Source organism: Mus caroli, chromosome 7 (assembly GCF_900094665.2).
Source record: "Mus caroli chromosome 7, CAROLI_EIJ_v1.1, whole genome shotgun sequence".
Taxonomy (NCBI): Eukaryota; Metazoa; Chordata; class Mammalia; order Rodentia; family Muridae; genus Mus; species Mus caroli.
The window spans coordinates 117,704,097-117,723,044 of NC_034576.1; the positions used below are offsets into that span (position 1 = coordinate 117,704,097).

The window sequence follows — 18,948 nt, forward strand, 5'->3', positions numbered from 1 at the left end:
CTTACCTAGGATTTTCAAGACCTATGGGCAAGTGGGGGTAGTGGCATGTGAGTGCCACCTCAATCCTAGTGAGTTCAAGGCCAGTCTGGGCTACACAGTAAGTTTCAGGTCGCTCTGGGCTACATGAAACCCTAGATAAAACAAAGAAACCAACAAACCCCCATAAAAGCAGAAAACAAACCAGCAAAAGCCTTTGGGTGTTGGAGGGAGGCCTTGAGATGCATGGTTGCAGATTTAATCAGCTTGTGTCAACTTGCTTGGGATAAAATTTCACAGGTTCCTGGCTTCTCTCTAAAGAGGACTTTTGTATAGGGAATACCAAGAAAAGAAGCAACTGGGTCTCTGGCCCTCACGCTTTCTGTTACTCTGGCCTGCTGTAGCTCTGATTTGACAAGTCTATTTTAAGGCCCACTCACTCTGGCCCCTCAGACTCTGAGCCCCATGCAATTGTGTGTAAACACCCTAAAAGCCACTATTACTGGGAGCAGAAGTTCCCTCTGGGGGCACGAACTGTAGAAGGAGCTTCCTGTAGGAGGCAGAAGCCACTAGGCATATGCTTAGCACCTTCATGCACAGTAAGCTGCTCTGCTTAGAGAGGCTGGTGCCCAGGGCTTCCACATTTGTCCTAGCTCATTCGCGCTCAAAAAGAAGTCAGGAGACAGGGAGAGACTTTCCCTCTCATCTTCTCTGGAAGAATCCACACCTGCTCCTTCCTCCTATCAAAAGTCACAGAGTTTCTTGTTGCAGTGGTGTGGGTTATAAGAGGAAGCAGGTGAAGGGCTGTGAAGCTGTCAGGCCAACCCCCCCTCCATCCTGCAGTGAGTTCAGGCAGACACCATGTAGGACGCTTGGGACCTCCAGGCTCTAGCATGAGGTGTCCATAAGTTTGGGTCTTGCTGTACTCTGTGGAGGAAGGGTTTGAGGGCACAGATTAAGCCAAACACAGAGGTCATAAAACAAAATTTATCTTTAATTGGTAAGTGTCAACAGCAGTACAAAAGATGGAGTGATGACAACTAGTTTAGGGTAGAGGACAGTCTTGAGGTAAATGAGCATAAATAGGCAGTTCCTATAGACACTCCCCCGCGGGCCTGAGCCCTCTCATGGCATATACATTATCACCCAAGGATGGCGTGTCTAACACATACCGGGAAAGCACCTTGTGCAAAGAGGGGGAAAGTAGCTAAGGTGCCAAGGTATTCCAGGATAGACAAAGACAGCACGCCTTTCTATCTCATCCTGTCCCTTAATTGTGAGGCAGAGCTGGAAAGCCCTGGACAAGTCCCACTGGAGGGTGTTCCATGCTGAGTTTGTCTCATGCCAATACTGTCCAATAAGATCCAAGAGGTCTGTGTATGTGACAAAGCTAGGGGCAGTGATCCACTCCTTTGCGTTTGAAGAGATTCTGTTGTTTTTTTTCCCAATTCTTTAAGTCCTTAGCAAACTTCTCTTTATCACTATCCAGAGGAGAGTGTGGGAAAGCTGTGATGGTAACCCTTCAGGTCATTTAAAAACTTTACACTGGACTGTACAAGATTTTTTTTTGATAAACTATTTACATTTTCAGACTTTCAAACATATTCAAAGCAGCAATAGACACTAGTTTTTTAATGCTTGTTTGTTTTTCTAATTGCCCAAAATAGTTACCAGCCATGGGCCACGTAGGTACCTGTGGTATTCATAGAGTTTCAACAAAGAAAATCTGCACTTAAAATTTACTGGAGGGTGTGCCGAATGTCCCTAGAGTTTCAAGGGTCACACCCACAGTGTTGCTATGGGAACCAATGCACAGTACCTTGGCAACAGAGTTGTAGTTGTCCGGACAGCCCTACACAAGCTTTATACTTCAAAACAGCAGCCAGCATGTCAGTCCAGCATGTCAGTGAGTTGTGCTGATTAAATTAACATAGAATACAATCTCACAATATACATCACAAACAAATTACAATGTAGGCAAAGAAAAGGGTTACAGTAAGATAAGTTATGTAGTAACAGCTTAGAGGCTTGTATAGGGTAATTCAGAATTGTACATGGCAAATACAAGAATGAGCAAAAACAAGTGCTAAAAACATTCTAATGTGCTACAAGCTGGAGGAGGATACAATGAAGGCTGAGTTTTAATAGGAGACAGAGTAAATGCTCTCTGACCAAGAAAGACAATGGAGGAGGCACACCAGCAGACCTGCAATGTATAGTGATGGTAATTAAATGTTTGCACATCCCCCAGACTCCCAGAGTGCCACACATGGAAGCCCTACTCTACACCTACAGTTCTGTGGAAATAAGACCAGCAAGAAACATCACCTACTCGCCTTCCACCAGCTTCTTTGTCAATAGATGGAAATCTGCGGGAAGCCTTGACTTTTCCATCCCTCCCTGAATCCCTGTTCCTCTGCCCTCGAGAGTGCCAGTTTATAGGTGTTTGGAAAGGTCAGAATGGGGACAAAGAAGAACTATGCTTGCAATGTCATGATTTTCAATCTACTTTTGCTGTGCAGACCCACCATCATGTGCAGCGTTACAAACAACATGATTGGCAGGAGGAATACCTGCTCACAAAGAAGCCACATCAGGGATAGAGGGTCTAAAGAAAAGGCAGGGCAAGTGAGACAAGCCAGGCCACAACTGTTGTTACACTTGGAGAATGAGCTCAAGGGTCAGCCCGATCCTTAGAGGATAGTGTGCACACCAGGCAAGGGCACAGCCAGCCAATTGGTTGCCAATTTCTCAGTAAAGAGGAAGACCTGGTTGGCCATCATCTCAACTGATTCTTGTAGAGGCAGATCTTTGCTGTTGTTGGCACTTGGTACAGGACTTCTATGGCTCAAAACTATGAAGTGATGTGTGTTGCCTTTCCCTAAGGAGCTGGTAAAGTCAGTTTATTGGAACTGAGTGACTGGAAAGCAACACCCTCCTTAGTGGCATCAGCAGTGACCAGGCCATGTTTCTACTGAAGGAGGTGGTCACCCTTGATTGCTGAGCTCCTGGCTCAGAGACTGTATACTAGAGATGTAGCCTGGCTCTGCAGGAGCCTGGTGTCAGCCCTAGAGGGATCACACCTTTTTTTAGCACTCCTCCGGCTCACTCACACAGGGCAAATGTCCAGAGGAGGCCAGCATTTGACAAGTGGAACAGCACTGGCAGCCCACACCTGAATTTAGAAGCTGGCTTGGGAGTCAGTGTCAGGCCTTGGAGAAGAGAGCTGGTGTCAGCCTTGGAGAAGGAATGCAGGCTGAGGACAGGCTAGAAGGTATCAAATAGCTCATGATGCAAACCTGAAAGGTTGAGAGAGTGTTTGCGAAAACAACATGGCCTGGAATTTGCCAGCGAGGAAGAGAAATTGCCAACTAGGCTTCTCATGTCCATGGAAGAACCTTTTTCTGTGTCCCTGTGTTCCTTCCTCTCTGCCCTTCCTTCCTGTTCCATAGAACCTGTTCATTATTAAGTAGGCTGTCTATCAATGCTGTTGTTCCCAGTTGACAAAGAAAGACCTGATCCTGTGACTTCTTTGATGGAGACAAACCTGGGCTCTGATTTAAAGCTAGTGTAAACTGGGGAATGGAACATTGTAAGAAGGTGACTTCAGATTGCCCTTGACTGGTGCTGTGGGGTTTATACTAACCTTGCAGGCAGATCTTTACCTCTGAACTACAACTCCTGCTTCTTGCCATTCTAGGGCCACAGAACTATCTGGACAGACAGGTATGGATTCCCAAAGCAAGCTGACTTTCTTTTAACTCTGCTGGAAACTCAGTGTGTGCAACTCCTCAGCTTTCTATTTAGAACTAGGGGGAGTCTGAGCTGGGGGACCAGCGGGTTCCAGACTGTGTGAGAAGCAGGTAGGGGTCCTGCTGTCTTGGCTGAGGGTAGACACTGCCTCACTGAAGCTGATAACTCTCTGTCCACACGAAATGTGATGGGCCAGCTCTTAGTGTGGAGCAACACATATGAATAGAGAACAGAAAGAAGATTCATAACTTATATGTCACTAGGAATTCATGAACCAAAAATAAATTCTATTTCTATGTTATATTTACACAATTAGAAAACTCTAAAAATGAGATGGTGAAGTCATAAAAACTTTGCTTAAGCCCCACTGATGTAAGTGATCTCTGTGATTGTCATTCTCCATTCCCATGGATATTTAGAGCCAAGTGTGGCTAATAAATAGAATAAACTGTGTATGCACAAAATTTAGATTTGAATACAGCATCACTGTCTGAGCCAATGAAAGAGGCATTCATACCCAGTCATTCCCGGACAGCTTTTGCACTTGAGAATATGGCTAGAAGTTACTGGCCCCCAGTGCTGAGGCCGAGCTGGAGCTGACACAGAGCGTTCCTACACACATGTATTTTGCATAAATAAATGAAATAACAAGACGTAAAAATGACTCAGATCCGGCAACTGTGAGGCAAGCCCACACGAGTCGAAACAGGTGACTTTTGTTCATGTAGTTTCCATACCAGTTTCACATTAGTCAGTGATAAAAATACCATTTATATCCAGTGCTTGTAACACTTACGAAACGACATCTGTGAGTGTGTGGGATTTTTTTTTCTTTTTCTTTTTCTTACTACAAGCAAAATCAAGTTTCAATCCTAAAGAACAGTCTTTTGTTCTCTACTAGCCCAGAATATTATTTTGGCATGGTCATAAAAACAAACAAAATTAACTACTGTGCTAAATGTTTGCCTTTGTGCAAAATTAATTACATACAATACAATGCTAGCTATACAACATTCTACCTATGCAGCACAGTTTTCTTTAAAAAAAAAAGAACAAACAAACAAAAACAAAAACAAACATACCAATGGGAGCAGAAGCCAAAGAGATGTGGGGAAGCATGAGGAGAAACTGAGGAAGAGAGAGTCCGAGAAATCAGTAAGACATAATAAATACTCATTTTGTTTTTGAAAAGTGACCCCTCCTCATATGAAATCAATGTACAAGAACAAAATCCCCAGTTAATATCAAGAACAAACATCCCTAGCAGTACCTTAAACAGCTTATGGAGAGCACTCACAGCTAATGACTCAGATGGTCATCTCTTGGCTAGACCTACTTTATTGCTATTAGCTATGGCCTGGAGCACTCTTTAAATAAATATGAAGCTTTACTACTTTTTCCCAAGTGACAAAATGGCTCAATTTTTGATGGAGCTGTTCTTTCCTGATGCTTAGATGCTAGGCTATACTGTTCACTGACACCTCCCACTGAAGGGTTCTGGGTAAGGCCCCCTGTAAACAACAGGCCTGGGTTCAGGATGGTCAAACTCACAACAGTAGAACTGCCTGTAGTTAGGAGATGGGAGAGGGAGCCCTGACACCTCTCAGCCCTGCAGCATGTCTCTGTCTCCAGAGCTCACCTTCAGTGGCAAGAGCTTACAGCAGCAGTGGTCACGAGTAGCCACTGGAGGCTAGGTCTTCAGGGGGGCTGTGGGTACCTCTCGCATCTGTCCCTAGGAGCTGGCAGCTCACCCATGCTTCCCTTGCCTGTGCTTTCCTTTCTTCCTGGCTTTCCTCGGAGTTGTCTAACAACCTTTCGAGTTTTGCAAAGATCTCCATGGATGTGCCAGCTGGGACCAGGTAGCTCAATAAAGGTGACAGCACGCCGGGTCCAAAGTAGACCCCGTGTGGCCCATGGTCCTTGGGCTTCAGAGTGGCTGTGAGAGGCTCCTTGACTGGCAGTGACCACTGCTGACCCTCACTGCTGAATGGAACTCAGGTTCTACTGTTTACTGAAAAACTCAAGGAGGGAGAAACTCTAGTCAAAGACCCAAGGTCACGGTGACTCCTGGGGGCATACAGGTTTAAATGTAGGATACCTTGACGCAGATGCACAACCCTGCAGCCAGCTACACACTTGTCTTTAAAAACAACAATATATGCATGTACTAGCATCACTTCAGAAATGTTTCCAGGGACTCTGGGGACATGGGATTGCTATGTACATCTTTTGTATCCAGCAGGAAAAAGAGGTTAAAGGGCAAGGAGGGCAAAAAAAAAATATTAAATTAATGCCACCAATAATTTTTAAAATAAATAGTAAGTGGACCCTTGACATTCTGGAATGAATAAATTATTTAAGAGAACAATGTGTTAAGGTTGAATGTCAGGGCAAAGGCAAGGTAAGAATGGATGTAGTGAGAGGCGGTCTCAGACAGGGGAGCCCACCGTGCGGTGTCTGGTGTGGTCTCAGACAGGGGAGCCCACCGTGCGGTGTCTGGTGTGGTGATTGCTCTGATCTATGTCATCCCACGCCACACACTGATGGCACATCAAGAGGCAAACACAATTGGGTTCACGCACTGTGGCAGCCTTGCTCATTCCTTACAATATCTCGTCTCCAGATTCCTGAGTACTTCACCATTTTCTGGAAAAAAAAATGTGGTTTGCTATTTTATTTTAAGATGTCAAAGATTGTCTAAGACTTTGCAGTGTCTCCTGTAAGACTTTTAAAATAGTTAAGATTCAAAAGTTATGAAAAAAGTTTGGCACATTCAAAGTTGAATTCTACACATTGAAACAAATGGAATTCCGAGGCCTTTTGAACATGTTCTATATGCAGCCGCTCACGCCGTGGACTTGTCCGGTTTCACAATACAAAATCCTCAGTTGTTTTCTAAAGTAATTCAGAATAAAAACACATTCACAACCTGTAGCCGGCACAGCATACCTGAGTGAGAATGTTTAACCCCATCTAAAACAGTAACTTAAACCCTTTGTCAACATCCAAAAGAAAAATAGTAAGACAGAAATGTAAGACTCATAAGACGGTGATGGGCAGAGATAAGTTTCCAAGTCCCGGTGTCTCATATTTAATACGTCTTCACCTAAATAAACAACAACAGTAACGGTAACGACAAAAACTCAAGTTTATGAAAAATCAGGAAAACGTAATCTGTCTCACACGTTACGAAGCAATTAAGACCATTCTGCTGATGTATTGTGGAGCCACAAATGCATGCGGGCTCTTTAAGAACTTTGTTGTTGTTGTTGGGGGAAAGGGAGCGAAATGTCAGAGTGTTTTAATTCAGCAAACAAAAGCTCCTCAGTTGGCACTGACAGGCTCTGGGGCCTCGTTCTCGCTGCTATAGTCTGATTTGGGATCATCTTCGTAGTCGTCATAGGCTTCCATTTCATCCTCTCCATTAATCATGTCGTTCCCAGCCAGGCTTGCGCCGTCCATCTTCATACCATACGTGCTCTGGATGACAGGGAGGCTGGGCTCGGGGCTGGCAGAGGTGCTAGAGCAGTCAGATGTCATCTGAGGTGATGGTGTGGTCGTTGCCATAGTAATAGCACCAGGATACACAACACCTGTTCCTGTGGTGATGGGCATCTGAGGCTGTTGCCTGTATAGATCCACAAACAAAATGAAAGAGAGAGGGAGACTCGGTAAGTTCTCACAGGAGACCTGGGACCTCCTAACCCACAGTTGCCAAGCCAGGCCCGCTGTAACATGTTAAGTGGCCAGAAGTGACAAAAAATGTTCTTGGAAGAATCCCTGGACTGTTCCTAAAGCTGTGGCTGGTGGTTAAATAATACAACGCAGCAATTTGCTGACAGTTTCACAACATAAAGGCAGAACTTCAACTTGGCAAATATCACAGAGCTCAGATCACACTTGGCATTGGGTTGGGCACAAATACTGCAGTTAAGACCACAGAGGTCCATCTGAGACCATTTTAAAAAAGAGACGAGAGAGCAGCATTAAAAAAAAATCCTTGAGAGGCATGGGCATGTTGTAATGGTACTCTTAAGTGGGTTGGTGTCGTCTTCAACTTGGTTTGAGAACTATGGATGAAAGAGAAAAATGGAAAAGGGCCTGGCAAGTCCCAAATAGCCCCATTTGGCAAAGGATTCACTCTGCCTCTATTCTAATGTGTCCTTGTTTCTTTAGCTGGACTTTCCAGGCTGGGGTCCTTCCAGAATAATCATCTTGGATATCACTGAGGCTGAGGATGAAGCTGGGGCTGGAGGACTCAGTAATAAAGAGCAGTGAGCTTTACACCCTAATAATAAGAGACACCAGGCATGCTGCTCCTGCCTCATCCCAGCAGATGCCAAGTTGAGTCACACCAGATTACCTCTTTATACTGTGTCCCCAGCTCAAACAAACCAGCAGATCTTGTGACAGTCAAGCTCTCCTGTGCAGCAAGAGCTGCCACAGTGTCTCTCCTTTCACTCAGTACACAAGAATTAAAGCTCTATTCAACCCAGATACTGTGTCAGAGACGTCATTTATCAGGTGGTCCTCAATGGTTCTGGGCAGCAAATTATAGTCAAGATTCACCACAAGCATCAATGTATGTAGTAACTCTTCCTGAGTCGTGATATTCATGTTTGTAAAATGGGTCAGGGGTGTTCTAGAAGGCCCTTCTGCCTTGTTTTAACCAAGGCTTCTAGTCAATGGTCATTTGAACCATTTTTATTAGGCTTCGATGTCAATATGACTTTTTATCCACCTTACTCTCACAGAAGCCTGCCAGCCTGTCAGGTCGGGGACACTCCAGCATAAGTGTCATTTCCTCACAGAGGTAACCAGCCTTATTTATAGAAGGAGAAAAGCCAGATTGCCTGAAGATGTGTGCTCATACTGCCTTTAATGACCTTCGGTCACCAGAGGGATATCTCCAATTCTTTAAACTTTTACTAACATAAAATGTTTGTGTGATTATAACATGTACACACACACACACACACACACACACACACACACACACACACACACACACATAACAACACATATCTTTGTTCAACAAGCATGACCATAGCTCTTGAGGTCTCATCACCTCTGAGATGATATAAGCCAAGGACGCAATAGCACCTGGCTAGCTGGGGCTATGTCAAAAGGAAGCAAGTGATAGGAGAAGTTACATCTATTTGTAGATACATCACATGAAATCCTGCTCCCTCTCAAATTCTAAAAATATATGCTTCAAAAATTTTTAAAGTAAATTAGCACAAATTAAATTTTATGCTAACCTGCCCAGAGCAGGCGGTACTATATTGCATTTATAACTGACTATGGATAATTATAGCATACATATACTTTATATTAAGTGTATGTGTATATATATATATATATATATTATTGCCTTAATTACAATTACCTGACCCATTTTACAGATTTCTTTTGTTTTTGTTTTTGTTTGTTCGAGACAGGGTTTCTCTATGTAGCCCTGGCTGTACTAGAACTCTGTAGACCAGGCTGGCCTCGAACTCAGAAATCCACCTGCCTCTGCCACCCGAGTGCTGGGATTAAAGGCGTGTGCCACCACACCCGCATTTTACAGATATCATAAGGTGACAGCTATCTAAACTTTGTAGATCAACACAAACTATCAAACATTTTCTTTAAATACAGAAAACAGGTGCTTTTCACAAAGACAGATGATTGATTTTTGAAATATTTTAAGCAAAATATCTGTATCTCATTTATTTTTATGTCTCAAATAAATGTAAACTGCCCAAAACCTAGCCCTCTCCTGACTCGGAGTTTGCCCATCACTGGGCTGCTTCTGTGGTGCATTGCTGTGTCCTTCCCCAGGCCTCTGCCCTACCTACCCCTGCCTAAACGCTGCTTTACTAGCTGGTCAGTCACTCCTGCCCTGCTCAGTCCAGGCACTAAGATGAACTTAGGTGGAGAAATTACACTGCCCTGCTTCTGCTCTCTGCATCTAAAACATGAACTGTGCACTAGCCTCTGGTGCTGTCCAGGCTGTGGACAGCACACTCTCCTGGTGCACGCCTTTTTCTCTCCTGCTTTCGATGCTCATCAGGTATCTGACTTCTCACTTTAAGCTGACAACATGGTTTTTCATATGATGGGAAAACTAGACACAGTAGATGAGACTTTCTGGAAGTTCCCATCATTGAACTGACTTGCTCATGGTTCTGACCCCAACCCTCTACCTGCACTGTGCAACTTTTAGTAAGTTAGTAATCTGACAGAGAGGCCTCTGTCACAGCTTACTAAGGATTCCCTCCAGCCATGGTCTCTCCCCATCTACACTATCATGTCTACTCTCCCCTCCTCTCCAGCTGCTGCTCCACTTCTCTGATGTTCTAAAACAAAACTATGGAGGCCCTCTCTTTATTTCTTCCACTCAGTTCTTCCTTAGACCCATTTCAATTACTCCCAGTTCTGTGCTGAAACGACTCAGGAGAAGATCACCGACAATCTCCAAACTATTAAATGCAAAGTCAGCTTGATCCTCATCCAGTTCTGTGGCTTTAAACAGTATCTCTGTGCTGTCCACTCCAGCATTTGTGCATTTGTATTTCTAGTAAGTACCTCCCTCCTTAACTAATTTCTCTCTCTCTCTCTCTCTCTCTCTCTCTCTCTCTCTCTCTCTCTCTCTCTCTCACACACACACACACACACACACACACACACACACGTGTGTGTTCTTTTATGTGGATGCTAAGGACTACCCCAGTCTTACAGGTGTAAAACCAAACTTCTGCTCATCTCTGGATTTCCAGCCTTTATGTGGCCATTCTGGTCTTGACAAGCACTTCCAACCTTTGCAGTTGCTTAAGCCAATTCTTAGTAAGAGTTCTTCTTTCAATTACAGCTAATCCATTAGCAAATCATGTTGGTTCTCCATTGGGAAAATATCTAGCATCTATCTACTTCCTGGCACCTCTACTCCTACACACCTGGTCCAACCACCTTCAATTCAAATATGATTTATCCTAGGAGTCTAACCTCTTTGCAACAGGCTGTTCCTCCTAAGACAAGTCCCAACACAGTGATTAGAGGGATCCTCTCAAAACCCAGGCCAAAGCTCAGTATCTTTTGTTTTGCTTTGTTTTTGATTCTTCAAAGCCCTTTCTCTTTGCCTAGAGTAAAACTCGACTTCACAATGACCTACAAGGTCTTTCACAGTTTGGCTCTCTATCATCTCTCTGATATCTGTTCTTTCTACCTATTCCCTCTTTGTTCCTGCCATTCTGGCCCTTGTTTTCCTGAATAAGCTAGGTACAGTTATGTCTGGGGACCTTAAGGCTTGCTGTCTTCTCTGCCTAGCATAGGCAGAGCTTGCTTCCTTACCAACTTGAGTCTTTGTTCTCACTCTCTTAGGAAAATGTCCTGGGGCTCCCCTAAGCACTGGAACAACCTCTGCAACACTCTGCCATTTCCCGTCCTTATTTTCTCCGAAGGCACTTGTAGCTGTTTTATATACTTACTTATTCATTGACTGATTGACTTCTTCTACCACTAGAACTTCAGTGTCATAAGGATAGGACTCTTCACTAACATAGCTCCTGAGTCCAGACAAGGCCTGAGCACAGGGCACACTCAGTAAGTCCCTGCTGAATATAACCAGTAAGTGGATGTGGGAACAAACTGGTAAATGGGAGGGAAAACCAATAAAAAAAATATAAGGGACATTTCAGTCAAGAAGAGATATGAGACTAGAAGTCTGGGAGGGACAATGACAAAGAAAAGATAAGGACTTGACAATATTTAAAGGCTAAATGGCTGTCCTCATAAACAGGTGACCAGACCAGATGAGCAGGACTAAACTACAAGTCAGCAGGCAGGTTTCATGGCAGAGAAGGAGGAAGAGCCTTCTGATATTGGAGAGGTTTTCCAAAGGAAGTGGCTGCATGGGAGGCAGCATGCCAAGCCTCCAGGAGCCTGAGTCATGTGCTAAGGATTACAAGGCTAGTTGGTGACATGAAACACAGAAGACCTAAGACCCTTCTGTGGCCACACGAGATTCTGTGGGGATAAAGTCTAAAACTATATCCTACTCTGGTTCTGTCATCTTATTTTTTAGTCTTAGAGACTTAAAACAAACAATTACTTGAGCACAACCAGTCTAAGCTGAAGAAGGTTGACTTTTGCTGTTCCTCCATCCAGCTTACCTTACACTCTCTCTGTGGCTGCCTCCGTATTATTGCACATCTGACATTTCCTCCCTCACACAGACCTCTCCTTTATTCTTAGTTGGGAATCTACTCTTAACTAGCCAGACTTTCTCAAACCTCAAGGCACTCCCTCCAGGGTGCCTGTGGCTGGCCTGGTCTTACTGCATAGGAAACTCCCTTCCTGAGCTTCAGTTATTCATGTCTATGTGTCTAGATGAGCACTCTTTGTGTGTAACACCACCTATATTGTGGCTGGTGTGACAAACTATTCACAGCTAACACAGTCATACATTGTCTGGCTTGTCTAACCATTGAACGTGCCAAAAACCTCTTGTCTATACAAACAATGCCTCAAGCTTTGGTGATTTAGAACAGAGCTGGGAATCTCACTGATATCTAATAGGCCCTTAACAAGTGACTGCTCAGTCAATAAACAAACCAAAAAAAAAAAAAAAAAATCAGCCAACAGCATCAAACATTGTCTATCAGGAATCATTTTCCTAGAAAGCACTTTTCCTTCCTTTACAGATCAATTTCAAAGTCAAAATTCAAACCCTGCAGATTTCACAGGCAGGGATAGCTGGCAGGCCTGGGTCTCTGCAAATAATGAGCATGTACATCAAGACAGAGCTGAGGAGATCTCGGAAGTGCTTGCATGCATCTTGCAGAACAGGGTATTACCTGGGCTAGAGAGAGCTCAGCACCAAGGGGAAGTTCTTAAATCCCAAGAATGGTTCTGGAACAGTCTGGCTTTGCCAGAAATAAAAGAACTATGTGTTTATATGCTAGAAGCCGTGTAGCTTTCAGAAGCACAGGGCTTGGCTTTCGAGAATTCGAGGTAGGTTGCATGGCTCTGTGGCTGATGCTATAGGAGGGGGTGAAAATACAAGCCATCTTTGCAAATTATCTACTGAGAGTTCTAAGCTGGTTCCTTACCAGCCAGTGCAGGAAACAGTGTGTCCAGTATTTATCGGTGTCTTACAGGTTTCTTTTGACCCCTTTAGATTTAAAATGAAAATGGTAGATTTCTAGATCACTTAGGGCACAATTATCTGGGAAACAGTGCTTCTGAGGTAGTACAAAATAAATACCTGACGCAGGTTTATTTATTTTTAACAATCTCTACGTGTCTGCGTGTTAGACACTGTTCTTAGCATTTTCCATATGCTAAGCCATTCCATCTTTAGAGGGACTCATGTTATTGGTGCTGTGGTTATCCTTATTCTACATATAGAAAAATGACAAGCAGAGAGATTAAGGAAGTATTCTAAGGGCAAGCGGGGCTTCTGAGGAACAACGACTGAGGCATTCTAACATTGGAGCTGAAACTGGCTGTCTCGGAGTCAGTGCCTTCAGTATTGTCCTGCTCGGGTTCTAATTGTGAGGTGTGCGCACAGTGTTAAGGCAGATGCACTTTCTACCCACATCAGCCTAACTTAAACATCAACAATGCCCCTGGTTAACTGTTCCGTTGGACAAGTGGGTTCACGTCTACCAATGCTATGCCTGTCAATCCTCAAATAGTGATGGTGTCTATCTAATATAATTGATGTATTTTCAATAACCTATATACTCTTCATTCAGCAGAGCCTATTGCATACTATGAGAATTCAATATCTTTCCATTGTGGTTGCTTAAAATGTCATCCCCATTGGATACTCTGCAATACCTAAGTAACTCCCTATAAGTTCAAAGGTAAATTACTACATGTGCTTCCAAATAAAAAACAGCTTGAGTAACGATTCCCAAGAAAAATATATCACGATAGCTACGTGGGCCTCAGTGAATATCAATTCTGTATCCACAGAATAATCACAAAATCCTGATACTTAATCTACCATTTGAAGGGGTTAAATCCCAGGCAAGGGGAAACTCTATTACATGCTATTGACAGAACTCTTTTTGTGATTGCTAAGTTTTAAAACAAATCTAACTCAGCAGTTACAGTCATGCAGTCATTTAAATGTACAGAAATGTAAAGTAATGTATGTAGTGCTACTGGCTCAAAAGGGATGCATGTCTTTTCAAAATCAGCTATAAAAATCGATCTTGCCCCATCAAGACGTCAATAGTGATCTTGAGTTTTTGTTTGTTTTGCTTTCTGCTCCTATGGTTGTAACCTTAGAGCTAATGAAGATCAATTTCCAAAGTTGAGCCTTGGGGACTTACCAATCTATCAGACTTAACTATTTAAAAGAAAATAGGAATCTGTGAGTAGGGATAATACCTAACTTTATGTAGCAGATGTTACCATAACTGGGCAGAGGGACACACTCAGCACTGCAGATTGAGGACAGGCCATTCTGGTCATTGCCTGCCATTTGGCAGCCCGACTCCTTCTATACACTAAGATGCCCTTCCTTATATACAGGTCTTCCTGCACTGTCAAGAGCAGCCGAGCCGGGAATGGTGGGGCACACTGAGTGGTCCCAGCACTCGGAAGGCAGAGGCAGGAGGATTTCTGAGTTTGAGGCCAGCCTGGTCTACAAAGTGAGTTCCAGGACAGCCAGGGCTACAGAGAAACCCTGTCTCAAAAAACCAAAAGAAAAAAAAAAAAAAAAAAGAGCAGCCTAACCCCTGAACGTAAAACCTCTTTAACCAGCACACCCACAGTCATGGGCCACACTGGTTTCAAGGTCCATGAGCCCCTAGTGAGCCACAGCTATGCTCATGTCTGTTGCAGAAGAGCTTGTGAGGTACCTTTTGAGATAACATGGTAAGGAGAGTTTCTTTGCTGTGTGGGATGGCAGAGGCAAAGACCTAGAGTTGAGTTTTGATGTCTCTTCAATTTAGAGAGCCATAGAAACTCTTTGAACCTTAGTTCCTGAATCTTATTTAGAGGATTATAGATTGTGAGTCTTGGAAATACAAAATGCCTAGTGTAGTCTAGGCATCCAGTAAACAACAGATGTCATCAAGTCATCTACATTTCAGGGAGTTGCAAATCTACTCTGTTTGACTACATAAAACTCTAAGTCTGTACCAATGCGTGCTGTGGTGTTTGGGGATAGGCCCATTCTAATGTACTCTGCAGCAAGATAACTAAGGTAAATAACAGTGCTACAGCTCAGCTACTCAGCGCCGTGCCAGGAAACAGAAGAGTGCTTCGGACGACCTTATAGGCTGCGGTCAAAGAGACCCACCAAGTGTCAATCAATACCCAGGGCCACGAGAAGGCTAGGAATCACAAAAGCTCCCAAATTTAAATTTTTCAAAAGATAAACACAATCTCAGGGATGCAGTATCAGGTTAGAACAAGCTGTTTATCATGCAGCCCTAAATCCATATTGTGTTTAAATGACTAACCTACTGAAAGGGCACTATGAACCTGTATTTTTCATAAATCCTCTCATTACCATGTGAATGGTCAAATTATATTGCATTGCACTTTTTGTGTTAAAAGCATTATTTTAAAAGATGCAAACACTCATAGCACAGAGATATTTGATAAGCCTATCTTGTCACATCTTCATTTATTAACATGTTGGAATCTTCACTTAATAAGGTAGGACAATTTTCTTTATCCCTAAAATGGTCTCTGAATGCAGAGTTTAGGGAAATTAATAGGGGACTCAGGATGATATTTTTGCTGGCATAGTAGATACCTAATAAGTCAAAAATGAGGATGCTGGGTTAGAGGTACTGTACAAAGTACTGACTTCTGCAAGTTCTGCCATCTTGAATTGTCTCCACAGCTCTGCATGATGCCTGCTATCATTCCTCCCATCTCATATGTGAGGAAAGGCAAGCTAGCAAAGGAAAGGCCTTCCCCGATAGGTGACAGCCTGGTAGGTGACAGGTCCGTAGGTGACAGAACCAGCATTCCTTCAGAGCCCAGAGCCCTAGCTCTCCCCCGGGACCCTGGTGCAGCACACTCTCAGGGCCCCTTCACTGACTTCCAGGCTGTGCTCTGCTCACCGATGAAATTAAGTTTACCCTTTAGACACATGCTTAGCCCCCTTTTGCTCTTCACAGTTCCAGCTTCACGGCTTCCTTTCTGCCTGTTCCACTCCTCTCTTTCATCTCTCTCCCAGGGTTCTCCCTTTGGCTGCAGCTGTTTCAGCCTCTGTCTCCAGAGTGGTCCTTGGGTTTCCACCCCCACAGGCTGCTAAGGTCTGTTTGCTGGAATCTCTAGGCATCTATCTGCCCCACTTATCCTGACTACTGTGGTTAGGAGGGGCCTCTTTTGAATGCAGACAGCCCGTCAGCCAAGTTGAAATTTATACCAGAAATCTATTACCTAATTTTTAAACAAAATGACATGAAATCAGACTTGGAGATATCAAAAACATGCCCAGTTTCTGATTTAAGCAAGAAAATCCACATTGTTACTGCTTCCACCACAGAATAATTTACTGCAACAGGAGTTCTGGATACGATGCCAAAAATGAGGTCTTCTAACCAATGTCAAGGCCAATTATCTTGTGGCAGATCCCACAACAAAAGCAGATCATTGTGAATATAGTCAGAAGCGCCACCAGAGAAGCTGGGAAGCTGTGGGGATTTCTAAGAGTCAGTTTTTACTTTTTCTCCCTGTCTGTCTGTCTAAATAAACTACTAGAAACTCTGTGTGTGGGCACTGGCTCTCTTGGTATCATTATTTTCATGTAGAGTAGGGACAGAAGCCCAGCTGTAGGCTGGTGACACAGCAGAGTCCCATAGTCATACCCTCCACGTGTCACAACCCCTCCCTTCACTAATCTCTTTTCCAAATGCACATGCTAGGAGCACTCTGTGGTCCTTTCCTAGGAAGGGGAGTATGGGGCTCCACTTGGGAGTACTTACCCCACAGTGAAGAACTGCCGCATCTCCTGCCTTCGCGAGCGCATCAGCTGCTTGTACTCCCCAATCCGGAGCTTCTTGCCATCCACGATGCATGTGCGCTTCGGCCGGGGTTTGTACTTGTAGTTTGGGTACTTCTCTAGGTGGATTTTGCTTAGCCGGGCCTGTTCTTCATAGTAAGGTTGCTTCTCCTGGTTGGACATGGATTTCCAGCGAGATCCTAAACATGAGAATAGCCTTAAGTAAGTAAGTGGTCACAAGGATGATGACACCTTCCAGACCTAGGTCATATCTCCCATTACTTTACAGATTTTGCTCAGGAATCCCTGTTACTATACACCACTAAGCCTCTCAACTTGTCCTTTGAACCACAGAGCCAAAAGGAAAGAAAGAAAGAAAAGAAAAGAAAAGAAAAGAAAAGAAAAGAAAAGAAAAGAAAAGAAAAGGAAAGAAAAGAAAAGAAGAAAAGGAAAGGAAAGGAAAGGAAAGAAAAGAGAAAAGAGAAAGAAAAAAGGAAAAAGGAAAAAGGAAAAAAAGACAGTATATTGTATTTTTATCAATACATGGCTGGTGATACTATGTTATTTAAACAAAATATTGTCATGATTGTGTGTGTGCACAGGAGTGCAAGTGGGTCAGAGGACATCTTTGTGGAATTGGCTCTCATCTCCCACTTTTATATCGATTCTGAGGATTGAACTTAGGTTACCAGGCTTGTGAGACAAGCACCTTTACCTTCTGAGCCATCTCACCAGCCTCACTGTACAATTTTAAAATAGCTTTGCTGCCGTAACCAAGAAACTTCCCTGCTTACCTGTGTCTCAGCCTCTACCTGTCTCTCCTACCCTCCATTCCCCACCCCTCTTCCAAAGGGTTAACAGCACAAATTTTCAAGGTGTACTTGACTGCCCACATTCTCAGAGAGCTTCTGTCTTTAGGCAAATGCTAGCTCGCACTTTTACCTACATAGTAATCCATCCTGTGCCTATCACCTCGTTACCTGAGGATGACACACCTCTGCTTAAAAGCTGTAGCTCTGAAGGGGCAGCTGGGGTCATATGCCCCATTCTTACATTTTATAAATGATCTCTCAAAGATGAACCAATAAAACACAGAGTTTTTTTAAAAGTAGGGTTTATACAGGAAGAAGGAAAAGTATTCCTTTCTCTAATATTGTTTACAAAGAATTATCTAAACACTTGACGGAGAAGGGATGTGTTTTTTCACATGTATTGAATTGCATTTTTGTGTCTGGTGGATAAAGTGGTCACAGCTGTGCAGGCTGGATGCTAGCAGTTCTTCAGTGGTGATTTTTCACATATAAACAAATGGCAAGGTTGTTCAAATAGTCTCAGTAGCCAGCAATACCCTGGTTTGCTCTCACTGTATCCCTGTCCTTTCCTGGTGGATGCATGAAGCTGTGTGGATCCATCGGCTATGCCAATCAGCTTGTTATGCTGGCTGCAAGCAGCACAGGCCCCAGCTTAGGAAGCCTGGCATGCTGGAAATGTGAAATGCTTGCACATAATGGTTTACATTTTAATGAATATACTTTTTATGTCCCTCATAATGTTTTCACAGGATGCATATCAATAATAGAGATTTTTTCAAGGCTGCCAAGATGGAAACAGAGGGTGTCTGTACCCATCTGAAAGCTTACAAATGCCAGTACCTAAATGGCAAGAAACAAACATGAAGTTATCAGCAGCTGTGAATCTGGAGTAACACTAATTTCCTTTATATATCTTTGAATTTAGAAAAAATATATGTGTAGATATTTTCTGTCCTTTAGAAACATTTTAGCTTGAGAGGTATTTAAATTAAAAAAAAAAAGTATCATCCTTCTACCTACCTCTGAAATTCTAAAATGGAAATTTCTCTAAATAGGAATAACTTTTAACATTTGCTTTAAAATTTAAAATGAAAGAAAGAAAGAAAGAAAGAAAGAAAGAAAGAAAGAAAGAAAGAAAGGTAAAAGAGGAAAAAGAAAAGAAAAGAGCCAGTCTTTCTATGCTCCACCTCTATTTGGTCCAAAGTATGTTTTAAATTTTCTTAGAGGCTCCTGCCTCAAAATGTCTCAGAATCAAGTTAAATCATTTATTTTGTGACAAAACATGTGTATTTGTGTGTGCCCAGATCACTGGTTTTTACTCAGGTTAAATATTTATTGCTCTTGAACAAAACATTTAAAGAATTAAAGCCACAGTTTAAGCCTGGTGCTTTCCAGCGGCTCCTTGGGGTTCTGTTCTACAGTGGCAGCTTAAACAGAACAGGGCCG

The 18,948-nt window shown here is 43.2% G+C and overlaps 1 protein-coding gene across 4 annotated transcripts in view; it reads right to left on the reverse strand.

Annotated features, from left to right (window-relative positions):
* Positions 1 to 949: 949 nt before the first annotated feature.
* Sox6 (SRY-box 6) overlaps positions 950 to 18,948 on the reverse strand; it is a 554,993-nt gene continuing 536,994 nt past the window's right edge. For all 4 annotated transcript variants that reach the window (XM_029480199.1, XM_021166060.2, XM_021166061.2 and 1 more), the window contains 2 exons: positions 16,674 to 16,890; positions 950 to 7,357 (listed from right to left, as the gene is read on the reverse strand). In XM_029480199.1, the coding sequence (XP_029336059.1) occupies positions 7,054 to 7,357; positions 16,674 to 16,890 (521 nt within the window). In that variant the 3' untranslated portion in view covers positions 950 to 7,053. The remainder of the gene's footprint in view (positions 7,358 to 16,673; positions 16,891 to 18,948) is intronic.